The following is a 16,231-nucleotide window of genomic DNA, read 5'->3' as shown; positions in this document are numbered from 1 at the left end:
GACTCTCTACCCCTCTTCAAATCAAAACTCAAAACCCATCTGTTCCAATCTGCATTCTCTGTTTAATTTACACTGCTTCATTTTTACTTGGTGTTACTTGGTGTTGTTTTTATTTATTTTATCGTGTTATTTTATTTATTGTGTTTTAATCCCTCTGAAAAGTAGCCTTGAATGTTAAGAAACACGCCTTTTTAAATACAATGTATTATTAATATTATTATTATTATTATTATTATTATTATTATTATTATTATTATTATTATTATTATTATTATTAATAAATCAAATAAGATCTTAAAGAGTAAAATTTAGATGAACATGTACATAGACATTCAACACAATGAAACAAACTGACTAGTTTAACCGCAAATCCCAGTAAACAACACCTATGTGACCATTACATCTTGTTAAGATTTTAAATAATTGATTGACAACTATTACCTTTCTACTGCAGGTTTCATTGTAATTTTCACTCTTACTTATCTTTAATGATTGACTCTCATAAGTAAAAACATACTTAAAAAAATTAATCTTTTCACCCAGAAAATGAAAAACAAGACATTTTAATATTCAGAGAATAAGTCTCCCACATACAATGCACTAAAAGTATTTTTTTGTAGAAAAATTGTTAATTTAGTGGTATCCAAAAAAAACAACCAAATCCACCTAAATGAATAACATACAATTTGATACACTTTTTAATTTTAAAAGAGTTTTCAGGGGTAGATGTCAATGTATTATTGTATTGGTAGCAGACATACATAAATTCAATTAAAATGAGCTGTTCTTGAAATTTAAACTCTACAGATATACACTTTCATTGAATTGTGAAGCTGGCTGTACATGACATGCACGTCGACCGTGAACCATCTACTTTGAGTTTGGTGCCCGTGTGTGGCTTTACTTTCAAGCCCCGCCCCTGTCTGCCAGTCGACCTATGAACGGCACTGTGTAAACTCGCACATGCTCCGACGTCATCTCACGTAAGTCTTCCGTGTCAACATGGCGGCATCCATGGCATCCCAGGCTGCAGCAAGAGGACTGAGGACAGCAACCTCAAAACACATACTGCTGGACAAACTTAAGGTACTGTTACATCTTACAATACCAAGAAAGTGATTTTCATCCCTCACGCTGTGGATCAGCTGTCATATGTCCGCTGTCATCGTCTCTGGAGCCTGTTTGTGTGGCTGCGTGGCTAACAGGTTAGCATGTCTGAGCAAAGAGGGATTTGACAGATCAAAGTTGAACACTGAGATAACCCGCTGCTGATGTAACACCACGCTTCAATGTCGTGCAATGATGACTTGTCATACCGGTCTTGCCATGTCTACTGCTTTTCTGTATTGCATTGTGATAACTGCAGAGATAAACCTCACTTAGTTTTATACTAACTGTTTCAAAACTATACTATCTGTTTATTCTGTGTGGTACTGAATAACAAGTAACTCCTTTCTTTATGTCAACCTCGAATCAATCATGTAATGCCTTTGTTTGAGTATATGTATATACTTTATTTAATATTAATGTTTTTAGACAACTCAACAAAAACATGAATGTCCTTGATTCTGTTTTACCCTTGAACAGTGGTGGACAGTAACAAAGTAAATGTACTTGAGTACTGTACTTAAGTACATTTTTTGAGAATCTGTACTTTCCTTGGGTATTATTTTTTGGGGATACTTATTACTTTTACTCCACAACATTCAGAAGACAATTATTGTACTTTTTACTCCACTACATTTCTATCAATACTCGAGTTACTCACTACTTTCGCTTTGAAGTCAGCTCATGAATTTCCTTCTCTGTTCTGAAATCTGATCCCTAAGACAGTAAAATGTGTTTGTGTAGTTCTGTTTGTCTCAGTCTCTAGCCGTACCTGTGTATCGTGCGTCTCCACGGTTGAATGTTGAGCAAACACAGAGTAAATTTCACTCAGATCAGGCAGTTCATTTAGAGGTGGTAATGATGGCTATAATTCTCCACCTGAGCACCCATGGTCATATCTTCAGCCCGTGTTAGAGGTTTTTAAAATGAAGAATGATACGTATGGTTTGAAATGTTCTCCCTGTTTCCCACTCTGCCCAAACATACAAACATTCACTGTCCAACCTGAGAAAGCGTGATGAGCTACGTAACATTTGTTTCATTCCAGATGAACATTTCAAACTAAGTTGTCTGTGCTTGGAGTAACTCAGTTTCTGTTTTTATTCCATGGTATAGTTTTTAGAGATTTCAAGTAATGGTTTCTAAAATAAACAGAATGTAACTGAATTAACTCCTATTTATTCTTTAATGCACTTATGCTTTGTGAAAATACAATGTTTTGAGATTTTTTAAGAAGTACTTTCAATACTTAAGTATTCTTAAAAGCAAGTACTTAAGTACTTTAACTCAAGTAATAATCTGACAGAGTAACTTTCACTTGTATTGGAGTAATATTTGAGCTGGAGTATCTACACTATGATTAAGTAATTAAGCTCTGCACTTTGTCCACCACTGCCCTTGAAATGCTACTAGAAAACTTTAAAACTAGAACTATACCTGAGCGGTGTGGGCACTATGTTAGTTATTAACAGCACAAACATTAGCAGCCATAAAGCTAATGTATGCAGATTTACCTTAGTGTTGATCAAAGGACATAGCTCAAAGTTTCTAACTGCAGCTTCATGTCAGATAACACCGCAGAGGAAAGGTTAACTCTTGCACTTTGATCCTCCTCTGTCTGTTTGTGAGTTGTGAACAAAGCAGCTCACGGACTCCATCTGATAAGATTTTGTCTAAACAATGGTATTGAGCTACAGTTATGCCACAAGCTGCTTCAAACAAAACACAAACCTTTGGTGTAAAGATAAAATCCAAATGAAAACACAAGGCTGCGCACGCACCAAAGGTACCACAAATAAAAAACCCTCGTCCTGCATTGACTAAAAGAGAATTGTATACTCATTGACAGCAGAGTTATTTTCCTGAAGAAAGGTCCTAGTTTCAGGAGAATCAAATAAATATATTGGTCTGTTTACAAGTTTTCTTTGAGTCAGACATCTGTCTGTATTGGAACTGTGTCTGTATAAATATTTGTAGCTGTAGCACAGCAGACCTGATTGAAAGAACAGAGCAGAATCCTGTTGATACTGTAAACATTGTTCTGATGAGGCAGTCAGTTTGTGTTTGGCACTCTGCAAACATTACAGTTAGACTATCATACACTGTTGTATTAAATATTAAGTAAAATAATATATACTTTTTTATTTAATAATATATTTAATATGTTTTTTTGATTAATAAATATTTGTATTTTTTTTTAAATAGATTTAAATTCTAGTTTTTGACTACAACCAATTATGTAAAATACCAGAGAACATTGACATATACAAATTACCCCCATATAGAATAGTTGATTTTCATAGTTACAAAATAAGAAATAAAAAAAGCATAGAGACCTTTAAAAGTATTATGAAATAACGGAACTCATAATGATACTATGTGGCTGTACAAAGGGTCTAAGTGCAGGATGTCCAGTACAGGGGCGTTATATCCTGTGTGGATCATCATACCATATCAACTTAATCCCAATTTCCTAAAACGAAATACTTACAAACTGTGCCATGCTACAAGATGCAATCTGACACCTTAGCTCATTTACATCTGGGTAGTAGAGCATTGTAGCAATATGGCTGTTGCAATTAATTAACTAGAGCTACAGCCCTGGCCAGTGCGCTGCAGCTTAGACACAACATATAACAGGCATACAAGGCCTACAGTGATACAAATAGGAATAACTGTTTTACTGATAATTCTGGTGCACGTCCCTAGTAAACACATCACATGCTGCTGATTTTTCAAAGCCAAACACTTGCTGTAGTTATGTCAGGTCACACATAAAAAATTCACACTGAAATTTTGCTGTCGGCAATATCCTTTAGGTGTTGCCTCTTTTTGATGAAAAGTAAAGACTATTTCAAACCCCAAACAGTAAAGGACTAGTGTTTCTAAATGTCATGGTCTCTAATAACAACAGGCCTGAAATGAATGTGACCTTTTTTTTCTGGAAATGATAGATTAAGACAAAATTTCAACAGGGTTTTGTACTCAGCTTGTAAAGGTGAAAACCTTTACAGAGTGTATATCTCTCAATAAATCCCCATTCAAACAACTTGAGACATTTCTTCCAGAAGACTAACCCAGTACTTCATCACCTGAAGAAGTAGAAGGCACCGCTGTAAGCAAAGGAGGAACCTATTGGGTTGCTGGGAGTTTTTTTTCTAGTTGTATGTGACAGTCAACAGACAAGATTTAGGTAATGTTTATGTTAATTTATCAGTAGTGTGAAGAGGTTTGGGATTATTCTGCATTTAGTCAAAATCCTGTTTGTTTCTACATTCATTAGAATCCAAATTTAAAACTTTTCTCCATTCAGATTGTTGAATGATCACATTCAAACACAAATAATTTATGATAGACTTAGCAAGTAATAAAGACATACATACCATACACATCAGGCATAATATGGCTTCAGGGAGGGGTTATGATGTTTGAGTTAATGCAAATTTTATCTCATCTTAAAAGTACAATTATTCTGCAGCTCAGAACTGTTTGCTAACCTCATTTAATAACAGAAGTTGAAGAATGTTAACTGCTAAATAAGCAAAAGTTGCTGGAAATACACATGCAGTGAAAGAGAGATAAGAGGGGTGCCAAAATCAACACAAACATAAAGTTCCTCACAGTACCTTTAATGAATTCTTCTCACACTTCTCAAATTTCTGATATATTTCCCAACTTCCTCTGGCTGTTCCACTGTGGCGTCCTTTCAGACTCATGAACATGCAAGACCTAATGTAGTAACAATGCAAGTTGATCAATTTTCTTAGAACATATATTTTTACTCAGTAGTGTATACATTGGTGTTCCCTTTTAAAATATCTGAACTTCTTTCTTCATTTACTGACTGTTGTATCTGTTTCTCTTCCACTCCCTCTGTTTGTGTCTGACACTCTTTTCTCCTCCTTTCTCTCTTTCTCTGAGCCAGGTGATAAGAGTAATGATGGGGGATTCTCTCTGGTCTGTAGCACAGTATCAGAGCCTGAAACTGATTGACAGCCTGGTATCTCAACAATAGAATCAAATCAGCTTTGACAGTATGTCAGCTCAGCTGAGAAATTCAATTTACGATGATTTGTCAACAACAATGCCGAGGACATCACAATATTCAGATGGTTAAGCTCCAGGATGCTCTTAAAGGGGGAGTGGGATGTTGTTTTCCCCCTGCTACCTTCCTCCTTCTCTCTCTTTCTTTCTCTCTCTCTCTTTCTCACTTTCTCTCATAAATCAAATCTCCTGAATTCTTGTCTGCACAGCGAGATAATCCTCAGGCTGTTTTTCACTGTCGCTGCACAGTGGTGAATTTGTAAACGTTTGCTAACTTTTTATTTTTTCTAAGGTGTTCTTGCTCAGTAATAACCCAGCAGTGTTGAGGCCCAGCATGGTTTGAAGAAAAAAACTGGGAGGAGAGGTGGCTCAATGAGACTCAGTCCTGAATATTTTACAGAGGGGGGTGGAGAGCACGATGCTTGCACCGACTCCTTTGCTGGAACTTCAAACGACGGGCGGCTTCCCCATCTGTCTCAGCGAGAACACATTTACATTTCCTCCCCGCAAGGGATACTGGAGGACGAAGTTAGCTCTAACTGGATTTGAATATCGCTTCACCAAGGTTAATAGCCATTTCTGTAGCTGGTGAGGTGCTTAGGCTTTTTCAATAATTTAAAAGGGCTGCAGTCATTAGGAATTGTTGGCAGCCACTGAAATGGGGAATGCAATGAGTGAATGCACTCTGATAAGCTTAATTCCTGTTGTTGTTCTAGTGAAGATAATGAAGAAAAAGTGGGAGTGAGGCTGGAAATGAGTTGAGAAAACAATGTCAGTGATTGCTGACAGCTATAATTTATTATACTCACAGTATGTTTAAGATTAAGTTCAGCTGTCATACCAGTATATCCATCATCTGTGAAGTTGGACCTTCAGACATAATGGAAGAGTGACTTGGATTTCATATTTAATTTTGCTTTGAGCTCCTCTTCATTTTATTTATTTTTATGACATATAGAGACAACTTTAATTCATTAATGTTCAGAGATTTGAAGCAGCTGGCTGTATGTTTTCTATGCTTGAAATAAACCGTACAGTTTGAGTGTATTCACTGTGTTACAGAGAAACATGGCTGCTGCCAGAGGCTATAAAGACTCCAATAAAGAACCTTAAAAGAGATAAATTGTCTCCACACAAGTGGTTGTGTATGCAGCAGCAGTCACACTTTAGCTGGATGTCAAAATTCCACCAGTTAATTGTCCTAGACACAGCTGCTGTGATAGTTGGCGAGGTGTTGCCAATCTTTTCTTCTATTACATTTTTTTCACTGTTAGTTCTGTCATGAAGACGCTTGATAACCATAGCTTATTGTCGTAGGGCCATTGAGGCGCCATCAGCTATGTCTACATGTGCCGTTTTTCTTCAACTGACTTTGATGTTTGCATTTTATTGATTAAAGGGGACATATCGCGCTTTTTTCATCAATATATATTGGTCTAAGAGGTCCCCAAAACATGTCTTTAAAGTTTATGCTCAAAAAAATCAGATTTTGGCATGCCTGAAAAGTCCTCTTCTTCATTCCTCATCAGAACACTCTGTTTTGTCTCTGACCACGACCCCTCCGGAAGTGGATGTGCCTCGGCTCTCCAGCACGTTGATCTAATGTTTACATGTTGGCTGAATATACACGGCTGCTCAGAGATCGCGTTACTTCAACCCTCTGAATCTGATCCTGACGGAGAGGCGCCTGCAGCAGGACCTTTCTGAATGATTGGTCATAGATTTAGTGTTACTTGTTGTTTTATTTATCAGTATGTCGACGTGTGTCTTGGTACACAGCTACGAACATGTAGCTATGTGGCTATGCTAACTAGCGCTAGCACTTATCCATGATAAATAAAAATCATCCACTAGATCTTCAAATCTGCAGACGTGGGGAGTAAAACCGACCTCTGCCAGAAAGGCAGCAGGACCTTTTATGAGGGATTGGTCACAGATTTAGTGTTTCTTGTTGTTTTATTTGTCAGTATGTCGACGTGTGTCTTGGTACAAAGCTACAGTTACAGCTACAGCTACAGCTACAGCTATGAACATATAGCTATGTGGCTATGCTAATTAGCGCTAGCACTTATCCATGACAAATAAAAATCATCCACTATATCTTCAAATCTGCAGACGTGGGGAGTAAAACCGACCTTTGTGTTTATTAAGACAGCCTACAACTAGCATGCCTCCCTCCTAAGCTCCTTGTTACCACACATTTGTGCAGGTAATGAAAAACGGGGGAGGGATTCAGTATTATTTTATACAGTCTATGGGCTGAACAAGCTCCGAGCTCTGACTCCGTGACAGACCGGATATTGTTGTTACATAACAAAAACACGGAAGTCTGAAACGACTCGTTTTACACACATTTACAGAAAGATGGAGAAATCAAAACAGGGGCAGAATGGATTTTTTTCATTCTCGGGGGGTTTGTAGACATGCCAGGGAAACATATTTCAGGTAAAGAACCATTAAAAAGTCAATTTTGCATGATATGTCACCTTTAATTTATTTTTCTGACCATCGAGATGTTTTAAAGTCTCTAGTAAAAAAAAAAAAGTAATGCCTTCAGATCAGGTTTGCTTTGCTCCTGCCTGGTTTCTATCAATCCTGACAATAAGTCAAGCAGAAACTTGTCACCTCATGCACATGCACAGTAAGAATAGTTCCACCCCACTTATGAATGATCAGATCTGGTGTTTACATGGCTAATGAACTAAACTTAAAATGGCGGCTGTGGCTCAGTGGGTAGAGTTGGTTGTCTATCAATCAGAAGGTTGATCCCAGCTCCGGAGGAAACCAAGGCCGAAAACAAAACACCGAAATAAATTATTATGGCAATTATTAGTAGGGAGACTGGGGACAGTTGTAACATTTCATTCCTTGGATTTGAGATTAAGCCATGCATTTTCTGTTTGTGTTGAACAGGCATGTTCTAGGCCATTTATTAGCAGACACTTGAAGCTAGTTTGTAAAGCAGTTTGAACACACTGGGTTAAAAGGGCTCAAAGTTATAGACAGAAATGTCAAAAATGTTACAACTGCCCCCGGTCTCCCCTACCATTGCATTTATGGCTCTGACTGCGTACTAACCTCACTAAAATCAAGGATCTCATTGAACATATCAGACAACGAGGGTGCATGCCCCTCATCTGGTTCTGAGAGATGAGTCCTTTCTCCTTCCTGTGCTCTGTTTTCCTTCTCTTGCGCTGTGCCCTTCTCTGTCTCCAAGCAGGTTCTCGGCATCCATCGCGGCCTGGATCATTTCTCGTGCGCGCTGCTTTATTCCCACATCCAAGTAATGATCTTTATAACGTGGATTAAAGACAGTCATGATTAAGTGCAGAGGATCCGAATAGATCTCAGTGAAACGTGTGCTGACAAACTCTAAGAGTGTACTTTTCATTGTTTTCATTCCGTGGTCTGTCTCAACCTCTTTGCTTAGAAGACGCTTTAGTGCTGCAATTAAAGGAATAACTGATACACTTTTGGGCCATTTTCAGTGGCCGAATTTGCGGTGCATCCCTAGTGTGAATGGGTGAATTTGACAAGTAGTGTAAAAGTGCTTTGAGTGGTCAGAAAGACTGGAATAGCGCGATACAAGTTCAAGTCCATTTACCATTTACCATGATCCATCCCTCTCAATCAGAATGATCCATGGGCTGGATGCTAGATGTTTTATTGATGCATTTTTATTCAAACCAGACTGTAATCTGATCATAAGTGGCCCATGTGGACGTAGCTATTGTCATGTTAATATTATAAAGATAGTCTAGGGTTGGTCTTGGCAGTACAATGTTTGTATTAGGAGACTATGATAGCATATCTGATGATGAAAATGATGAACTTCAACCATTTTTACTGACACAGACAGATCAAAAATATCATCAATCAGAAAAAAGTTCAGAGTTGACCTGCAGTGCTTAGTTTGCATGTCAACTCCTTCCTGGTAGAAGTAGAACCTCTGTAAAAGTGAAACATGACTAAGGCTGGGGGGCAGGAAAGCAGCATTAAACCTCTGGTATCCTATATGAAGAAATTATTGACAAGATGATAGAATACCATCAGTTGTATGTAAGTATTTATGTATGTTGGTGAAGGATCGGTGGCAGCTCCCTGACATGACTTTGCACAGTTAGCTGCACAGCCTTGACGAGACACTGATTTTTAACCTGAACCAGCTTGATTTAGTGTTTTACTGGTTTTAATTTCTGGGTCTGTTGGTTTTGAAAAATAGGATATGACTGTGGATCCAAGTAACAAGCTAAGTTAATGATATTGGCAGCTCTGCTTACAGCCCTGCCATAATTCGACCACTGAAGAGTGTTGGAGAGACACTGATTTATCATGAAAGCAATTAACCCAGTGCTTTAAGTGGTTTAAGCTGTATTCATTGTAGTGCTTCTCTTTTATTAATCAATGTTGAAAAAAAAAAGAAACCTGGGTTTATGCCTGCAACTAAGTTCATACAAGTAAACATGGAGCTGGGGCTGAACTTTGACATAGTTGCACATCCTTGTATTGCCTTATCCTCATTACCGAGTTATCCTCCCCTTAGACTTGACACCTTTGAATATGCCTCTGTACATCCTCTCTTATTAATTATGCTAATTACTGAAATCCCTATCTGCAGAGACACAACAGTGAGGTTTTGCTTTCTTAAGCCTGTCTGCAGGAGATTAGACCTGCCCTGTCTAAAGACCTGCCAATGATGCAAATCTCACTGATCTAAATCCAGGAGCCATGCACTGCTGCTCCCGCCTCTGTCTCTGCTCTGATGCTCCATTCCCGGCTCTCTAACAGACAGATGTCATTTCTCTTTCTGCACTCTATTGGTCTGGCCTCGACCTTATCTTGTTAGAGGCAAAGACGCAGAAAGCTCTGAGTGGGTTGTAGCAGTAATAAGAGCAAAAGTACATCTTTTGTGCCACACATGCAATATTACTCGATTTGTCTCTTGGTTCATGTTATAGCTGGAGTAGACGTTATATCTGATCTAATCACAAAGCAGTCTGGACATTATGAGCTGTACAAAGAGATGTACCTGAGGTCAGAACACCTTTTTAAAAAAAAAAAAACCTTAAGCAGAACGTAAAGGCTGATGAAAGCCTGGATGTACTTACCAGAGTAAATGCAGTAGATTAACCTGCAGTGATATGTTTGTGAGGATGAGGCATTAGGCTTTTATTAAACTAAATGGTAGAGTGGACTTAGGTCACACCGGTATTACAAACCCACTATCTTTGCCATTACTCTTTGTAGAAATCCATAGAGGTAATGCTCAAGCTGAGGACAGAGAGGAACCATCATTTCACTAGTGCTTATTAATTAAAGGTGACCATATAGCTGGCTAAATCAGCCTCTTGGCGCATGCTCTCCTTACACGCCTGTGATTCAAACTGGCCTGTTTATGCAGAAAATCCACATTAACTCTGCTTCTTTACCTCCTCTGTTCCCTTTACTGTGTCTTGCTCTCTCAAGCCTTATTACAGAGTGCTTGTCCGATTGCTTTACGGGCTGTATTTATGAGTTGCAACTAAGTAGCAAACTGCCACCTCATTAGCAGAGAAACATTCTCCTGCAATCAGTAAGGCAATGATTTTGAGAGTCGCTCTGCGCACTGCTCTCTCCCTCTGATTAAGCCCATGCCCATGCAAGTGGACACTGTAAAGTTCCCCCCTTTAAACTCTTCCCCGGATGGTTAGCTAAATGGATGGTGAAAGGAGATGAGTTCATAACCTGAATGGGAACAAATCAATTACAGAGAGCTGTTGAACGGGCAATCTGTTAATTTCTTAAACATTTGATAATGCCCCTTAAGAGCATTCTGGTTAATTAACTCTGCAGTCATTTGTCGTCACTAATAAGCCAGTGTCATTTCAAAGGGGTTAGGGTCTGACCATAACAAGTAATGAGGATTTTAACCTCACCAGACATCTCGGAATACCAATGCATAATATGTAATATTCAGTAGCTCTGGAAACTCAGAAGTCCACTTGCTGTGGTTAGCACTTTAAAACTTAACACACATTTTTTTTTTTTTTTACCAGCCAGAGTTAGTGATTTTATTCTAACAGGAAAAAAGGTCCAAGTTGTGCAGTACTGCATATCCCGTTTTCAGCTCCCCATTTTCAGTGTGATAATTCATTTCAAATTATATCTTTAATAAAACATTTGGTGTGTGATATGTAAACATTACACTGAATTCTATTAGACTGCTGTTCTACAGAAAGATTAGTGCTTCCATTACTGTTTCTTTTCACAGAGACATTGTATTATTCTGAGGATTTAATGCTGGATGAAAATGTAATAACATAACTGAATAAAACCTCACCAATCTTCCTTCTAGTGACCCGCCGCACTGAGACCAAGTGTTGACAGCCATACCAGCAACTTAATGCATAGTGAGGCATAGCATTGTTTTGAGCCAGGTGCTAATTCACTGCCAAATGACACAGATGACAAACTGATGTATGTTGTTAAGTGCGGTCACTCTCTCAGTCAAGCCTGCGTGCTAACATTTGCATTTTTGCACTGAACATAAAGTGAACCTTTGGCTTAAGGTAATAATTTTAGTTCTGCAAATATTGATATGCTGAGGGTATTTGACTCATTTAGTGTTTAACACAAAAAATGGCAAAAATAAAAAGTGAAATTCCAGAGTGATCAAAGCCAAAAGTGTTCATCTTCTTGACCTTAAATACCAGTGAAAGAAATTTCAAAATGTCATAGATGCTTCCTTTAAGAAAAGTTGTAATTTCACAGTCGAGAAACCCCCAAATTCACTGCAGTTTCACAATTTGAATTGCTGTCAAGAAGACCCTCAAACTTGTCAGCTAATTGACTTCACATTAACATTTTAGCCTCACATTGCTCAAAAAAACGTGCAGGAGCAACAGCATGGCAAGCTCCCCTTCAAACAGTTCTCTGACATGCTTCTGAGGGGCTAGATGGGCCTTATTAGGGCTGATGAAAAAGTTTGTGTGGTGCTAATCTGATATGAAAATAGAGACGAAAAAGGAAAGTTGAAGCTTCAAATTGAGCGACCAAATTTGCTACTGACCAAATTCTGAGTGGGTTTAGCCCTAGGCTCATGTTGATTGATCCAGTATTTCTGAAATATTTCTGTTTTGACCAAAGTGGTGGACTGCCAGATCCACTAACTGGTTCATGTGGCTAATTAAGACTCAAGCTAGCAAGGCTGAAATAAGGTTCATAAGGTCTGAACTCCCACACTTTTATTATAAAATGAACCTAACCTAACCTAATTCAAATCCTATTTTTTTTTCTTTTCTGCTCAATATTTTTTCTGGTCAACTGAGGAAAAAAATCAAGGCAGTTTCTTAAGTAGAATTCTGTTGTCAATAGAAGGTCAAGTCACTTAGAAGACGTACAAAGCCCTAAAAATGACCTCAGAGGCCTCTTTAACCCTCCTGTGATTGGAGTCCTCTGAACTTCTCAGAATACTTTCTCTGGGGCTGGTCAGTAAAAATGTGTAATTTTCTCATGAATAGGTCTGCCCAAAATGGTACTCTTGCTTCAGTAGCCACTCAAGTAGCAGCATTTTTATTTTTTTGCATACAGTCTCTTTGGAATACAGCTTGAATTAACATATTGAAATTTTTCCCTAATGGAGCTGCTCTTTGTCCGGCCTCTGAGACTTAATGATGGTGGCCTTTATGAGAGTGGGTATCTTTTGCTTAAAGTATATTCAGAGTCCCTGCTGTTCTCACTGCCTTAATGCAGCTCCTCATGGTGCTTTAAATGTATTCATAATTTATAAGCTGTTGGAAAAAAAAAACTCCATGAAGTCATTTGTTACTTTTTCATTGACTTGTGAAGGCTGGTGAGTGATGGCGGCTCTTGTGCTAGTGTCCTATTAGGTATTGATTGGTTCATGCAGCAGCAACCACTTTGCATGGGTCTCCCATATCATCAATCAGAGCCGTCTTTCCGAGATATCTGCTACTGAAATTCAACTAGTACAAAACTGGGAACAGTGGGTTTACATATACTGTAAATCAGCTGGAGAAAAACAGCTTAAAAAAACAACAATTTAAAAAACTGAATAATGGGCGTAATTGATAGTTCTCTATTACAAAACAAACAGTTAGTGGCAAATACAATATCCTGAACGTTTTTGCATGACTTTATTCCCAAGTGTTTTAGGTGCTCAAATTAGTTCTCATTTATAATTCAGTTTGAACACTTCTTTTTTTGATTATCAAATTATTGCTTGCACTCTGAAAGTCAGCAAAGTGATGGAACTGCTCAAGGTTACATATTTAAATGGCTTTTTTTGTTTTGCTCATCTGTTATCAAATCCCTAATGACTGCTGTTTAAAAGATTTAGAAAGCCAAATAATAGACAAATTGGAGATGTTTGAACTGGTAAATTACTGCCGTATTAAAGGAACAGTCAAACAGTCAGTATTAGATCAAACTTGTTGAGCAAATAAAAAGAAACGGAAAGGCTTGTTCTACTAACTTCAGCTCTACACATGCATGATTGTGTTGTTTTGTTCAATCCCTGGTTTGGCACTGTGAGAAGTAAGTCATATTAAGACGAGAATCATTCAGAGGCTTTAAAGAAGTATCAATAACATCACAAACGCATGCACAGTCACCCCCAGAGAAATTAAATGGCTCAACAGCTTCGTTGTTAGAATTAATAATAATAATACATTAAAAAAGGTGCTATTACCCATAATTAGCATGCAGGATCTTTATGGCCAAGATAACATTGCTGCATTACAGGGTCTTGTCTCACCTTGTTTGAAGTCTAGTCTCCATAATCACCTGTTCATTATCCGTCTAATTACCAACTAAAGACATGAACAAATTGACACAAAATATTGATTGCAGGATGATTTGACTGATATAAAAATATTCATTTCTACATCTAAAACATTTGTCCCTCCAATTTCAGATTGAAAATACTTCCATGGCAACAAATTAATATTAAACTGGGCTTTTCAATCCATGATCAAGTTAAAACACAAGGCTGCTAGATTTGTTCCAAATTAGGTTAAATTGAACATTTTTATTGAAGGTAATGTTGGACGAGATGAATGTGACTTTGCAGGATTACTTGTGTTGACATTTATGTCCTCATGAAGCGCTCCTCTTTCTGCAGTTCACACACTTTCAACATACATGATGCAAATGTCACAACCAAGCGGCAACCTCAGGTCTCAAACGAGGAAGCCCATGCGGAAGTGTTATAAACTGCAATACATCGAGAATCCGATTGAGGCTGGCTGCAGAAACACCAGAAACCACATAGCCATGAATGGGAAAAAGACGATCTTTGCAGCATTAATAAACATGTTTACAGCCTGGTTCAAAAAACGGCTTGGCCCTACGAAGCTAAACTCTTTTTTTCTGAACGTGAAGGTTCAGAAGATATTGAGATTTTGAGTTTTTGCCCAAATAAGGACATGACTGACATGACTCCTGGTCGGGAACATACAGCCATTGGCTAAGAGGCTCACACTACGTCACACTATGCCTGGTTGAGTTCCGCATTCCCAATATGGCTGCCGCCGTCGATTGGCTTCAAAACAGCTCTAAGGAACAGATGGGTGACGTCACGGATACTACGTCCATATTTTATACAGTCTATGGTCACAACTTGTAACACTGTAGATATTACTGTCGGCTCCACTGCTGCTGCCTGGATTGCAGGATTGCCAATTTCAATATGTGGACTGATTTAATATGAGGTGTGTGTAGGGGTCATAATGTTGATTTTTTTTTTCTCTTATTTGTTAATCGTGATTATTTCCTTTTTTGGTTGACTTCATTTACAGTTTTGGGTTCATGGGTTTACCTTTTAACTACCTGTTGAGTTGTGTGGCAGGAGGCATACAAAGAGAGTGAGTGGGTTTGAATATTTTTTGTTGACCGCCATCGTCATCATCATTACAGTTGTTTATTTAGCTCTTTTTTGGTTTTAAATTATTTTTAATCTTTTGTTAATAAACAGAAAAAACCCTTTCATGGACTTATTTCGGCAAGATGCGTCACAAACACGACCTCACTTAGTCTCAGTGGCACTTTTCAATCTTAGCAGCTTCAGTGTGTGATAAGACCTTGGTCCTTGGCGTTGCTTTTGCCATAGAGAAGTAATTACTGTTCCTATGGGATTTTGACCAATCGCAATCAAGAATTTAACACAGCCAATCTATGGTTGAATAATTACAACCATAGTTCCGATGTTCTTACAGAGTTAGATAATTCCAAGTTCACAGATGATGTTCCTTAAGTGTTACTAACTGCCAGTGTAAAATCACATCCTCACTCACTATTGGCCAGATCCTGTCTGACCTCACCATCATTCAAGAAACAAATGTGTTTTTTGACCTGTGATGTCAGCCCTTTGAATTTTTGAGTGGCAGATTAACGAGCAGTGCAGCATTGACTGGCTGCTGTTTATGGGCCTGATCAAAGGTGATTGGCTGCTTTGTAACCTTCCCTTGTAAATTAAAGCTTATGGCTCTAATAAATTTCCCAGGGAGCCAGAACTATTCTGTCAGATGGTGACTTTTTGACATTGTCCCTCTCTGTCGTAGTAAAAAAGACAAGTGCTTTAAATTAGCCTGAGGATATTGACTCCTTAAGTTTACCAGAAGGGCAAACGACAAAGTAGTAGCGTGTCTTGATATGACTTTGCAAAGTGTCGGGATCAGACATCCCCTCAGTGTGATGACACTTCTCACAACAAGTGTGGTTTGACATTGTGCATGCTGCTCTCAACCAAACAGGAATCTGCACAATCGTGTGCCTCTAAAGAGGAGTCCTGATGTAGCATGATGCTGTGCTGAATACCATATGGACCATCCAAAGAACTGTTTTGGGAATAGCGTCGACTTTTTCAAGAATTTGTCCTTCAATGCCGCTCGTGGATCCGTACAGCTGCCACAAGGACTTGGCAATCTGATGCAGCTGCTGCCGTAGCACCGATTGCCCTCTCTGTGTCTTTGTGTGAGGGTGAAGCCACTCTGAGTGCTCTGTGAAGAGCACTGCCGTATGGTGACATAGTTTATTCAGCACATTTCAATGTTCCAAGGGTTTCTTTGTTCTTTTTTTTTAC

General features: G+C 38.4%; 1 protein-coding gene across 1 annotated transcript in view; it reads left to right on the top strand.

Moving 5' to 3' along the window:
• Window positions 1-958: 958 nt before the first annotated feature.
• Window positions 959-16,231, top strand: part of suclg2 (succinate-CoA ligase GDP-forming subunit beta) — a 137,667-nt gene continuing 122,394 nt past the window's right edge. The window contains exon 1 of the mRNA XM_034690705.1: window positions 959-1,086. Coding sequence (XP_034546596.1) covers window positions 1,003-1,086 — 84 coding nt within the window. The 5' untranslated portion in view covers window positions 959-1,002. The remainder of the gene's footprint in view (window positions 1,087-16,231) is intronic.

The sequence above is a fragment of the Notolabrus celidotus genome, chromosome 1, assembly GCF_009762535.1.
Source record: "Notolabrus celidotus isolate fNotCel1 chromosome 1, fNotCel1.pri, whole genome shotgun sequence".
In the NCBI taxonomy this organism is placed as follows: Eukaryota; Metazoa; Chordata; class Actinopteri; order Labriformes; family Labridae; genus Notolabrus; species Notolabrus celidotus.
The sequence above is the reverse complement of the archived record's forward strand: the minus strand, read 5'-3'. Positions and strand labels throughout refer to the sequence as shown.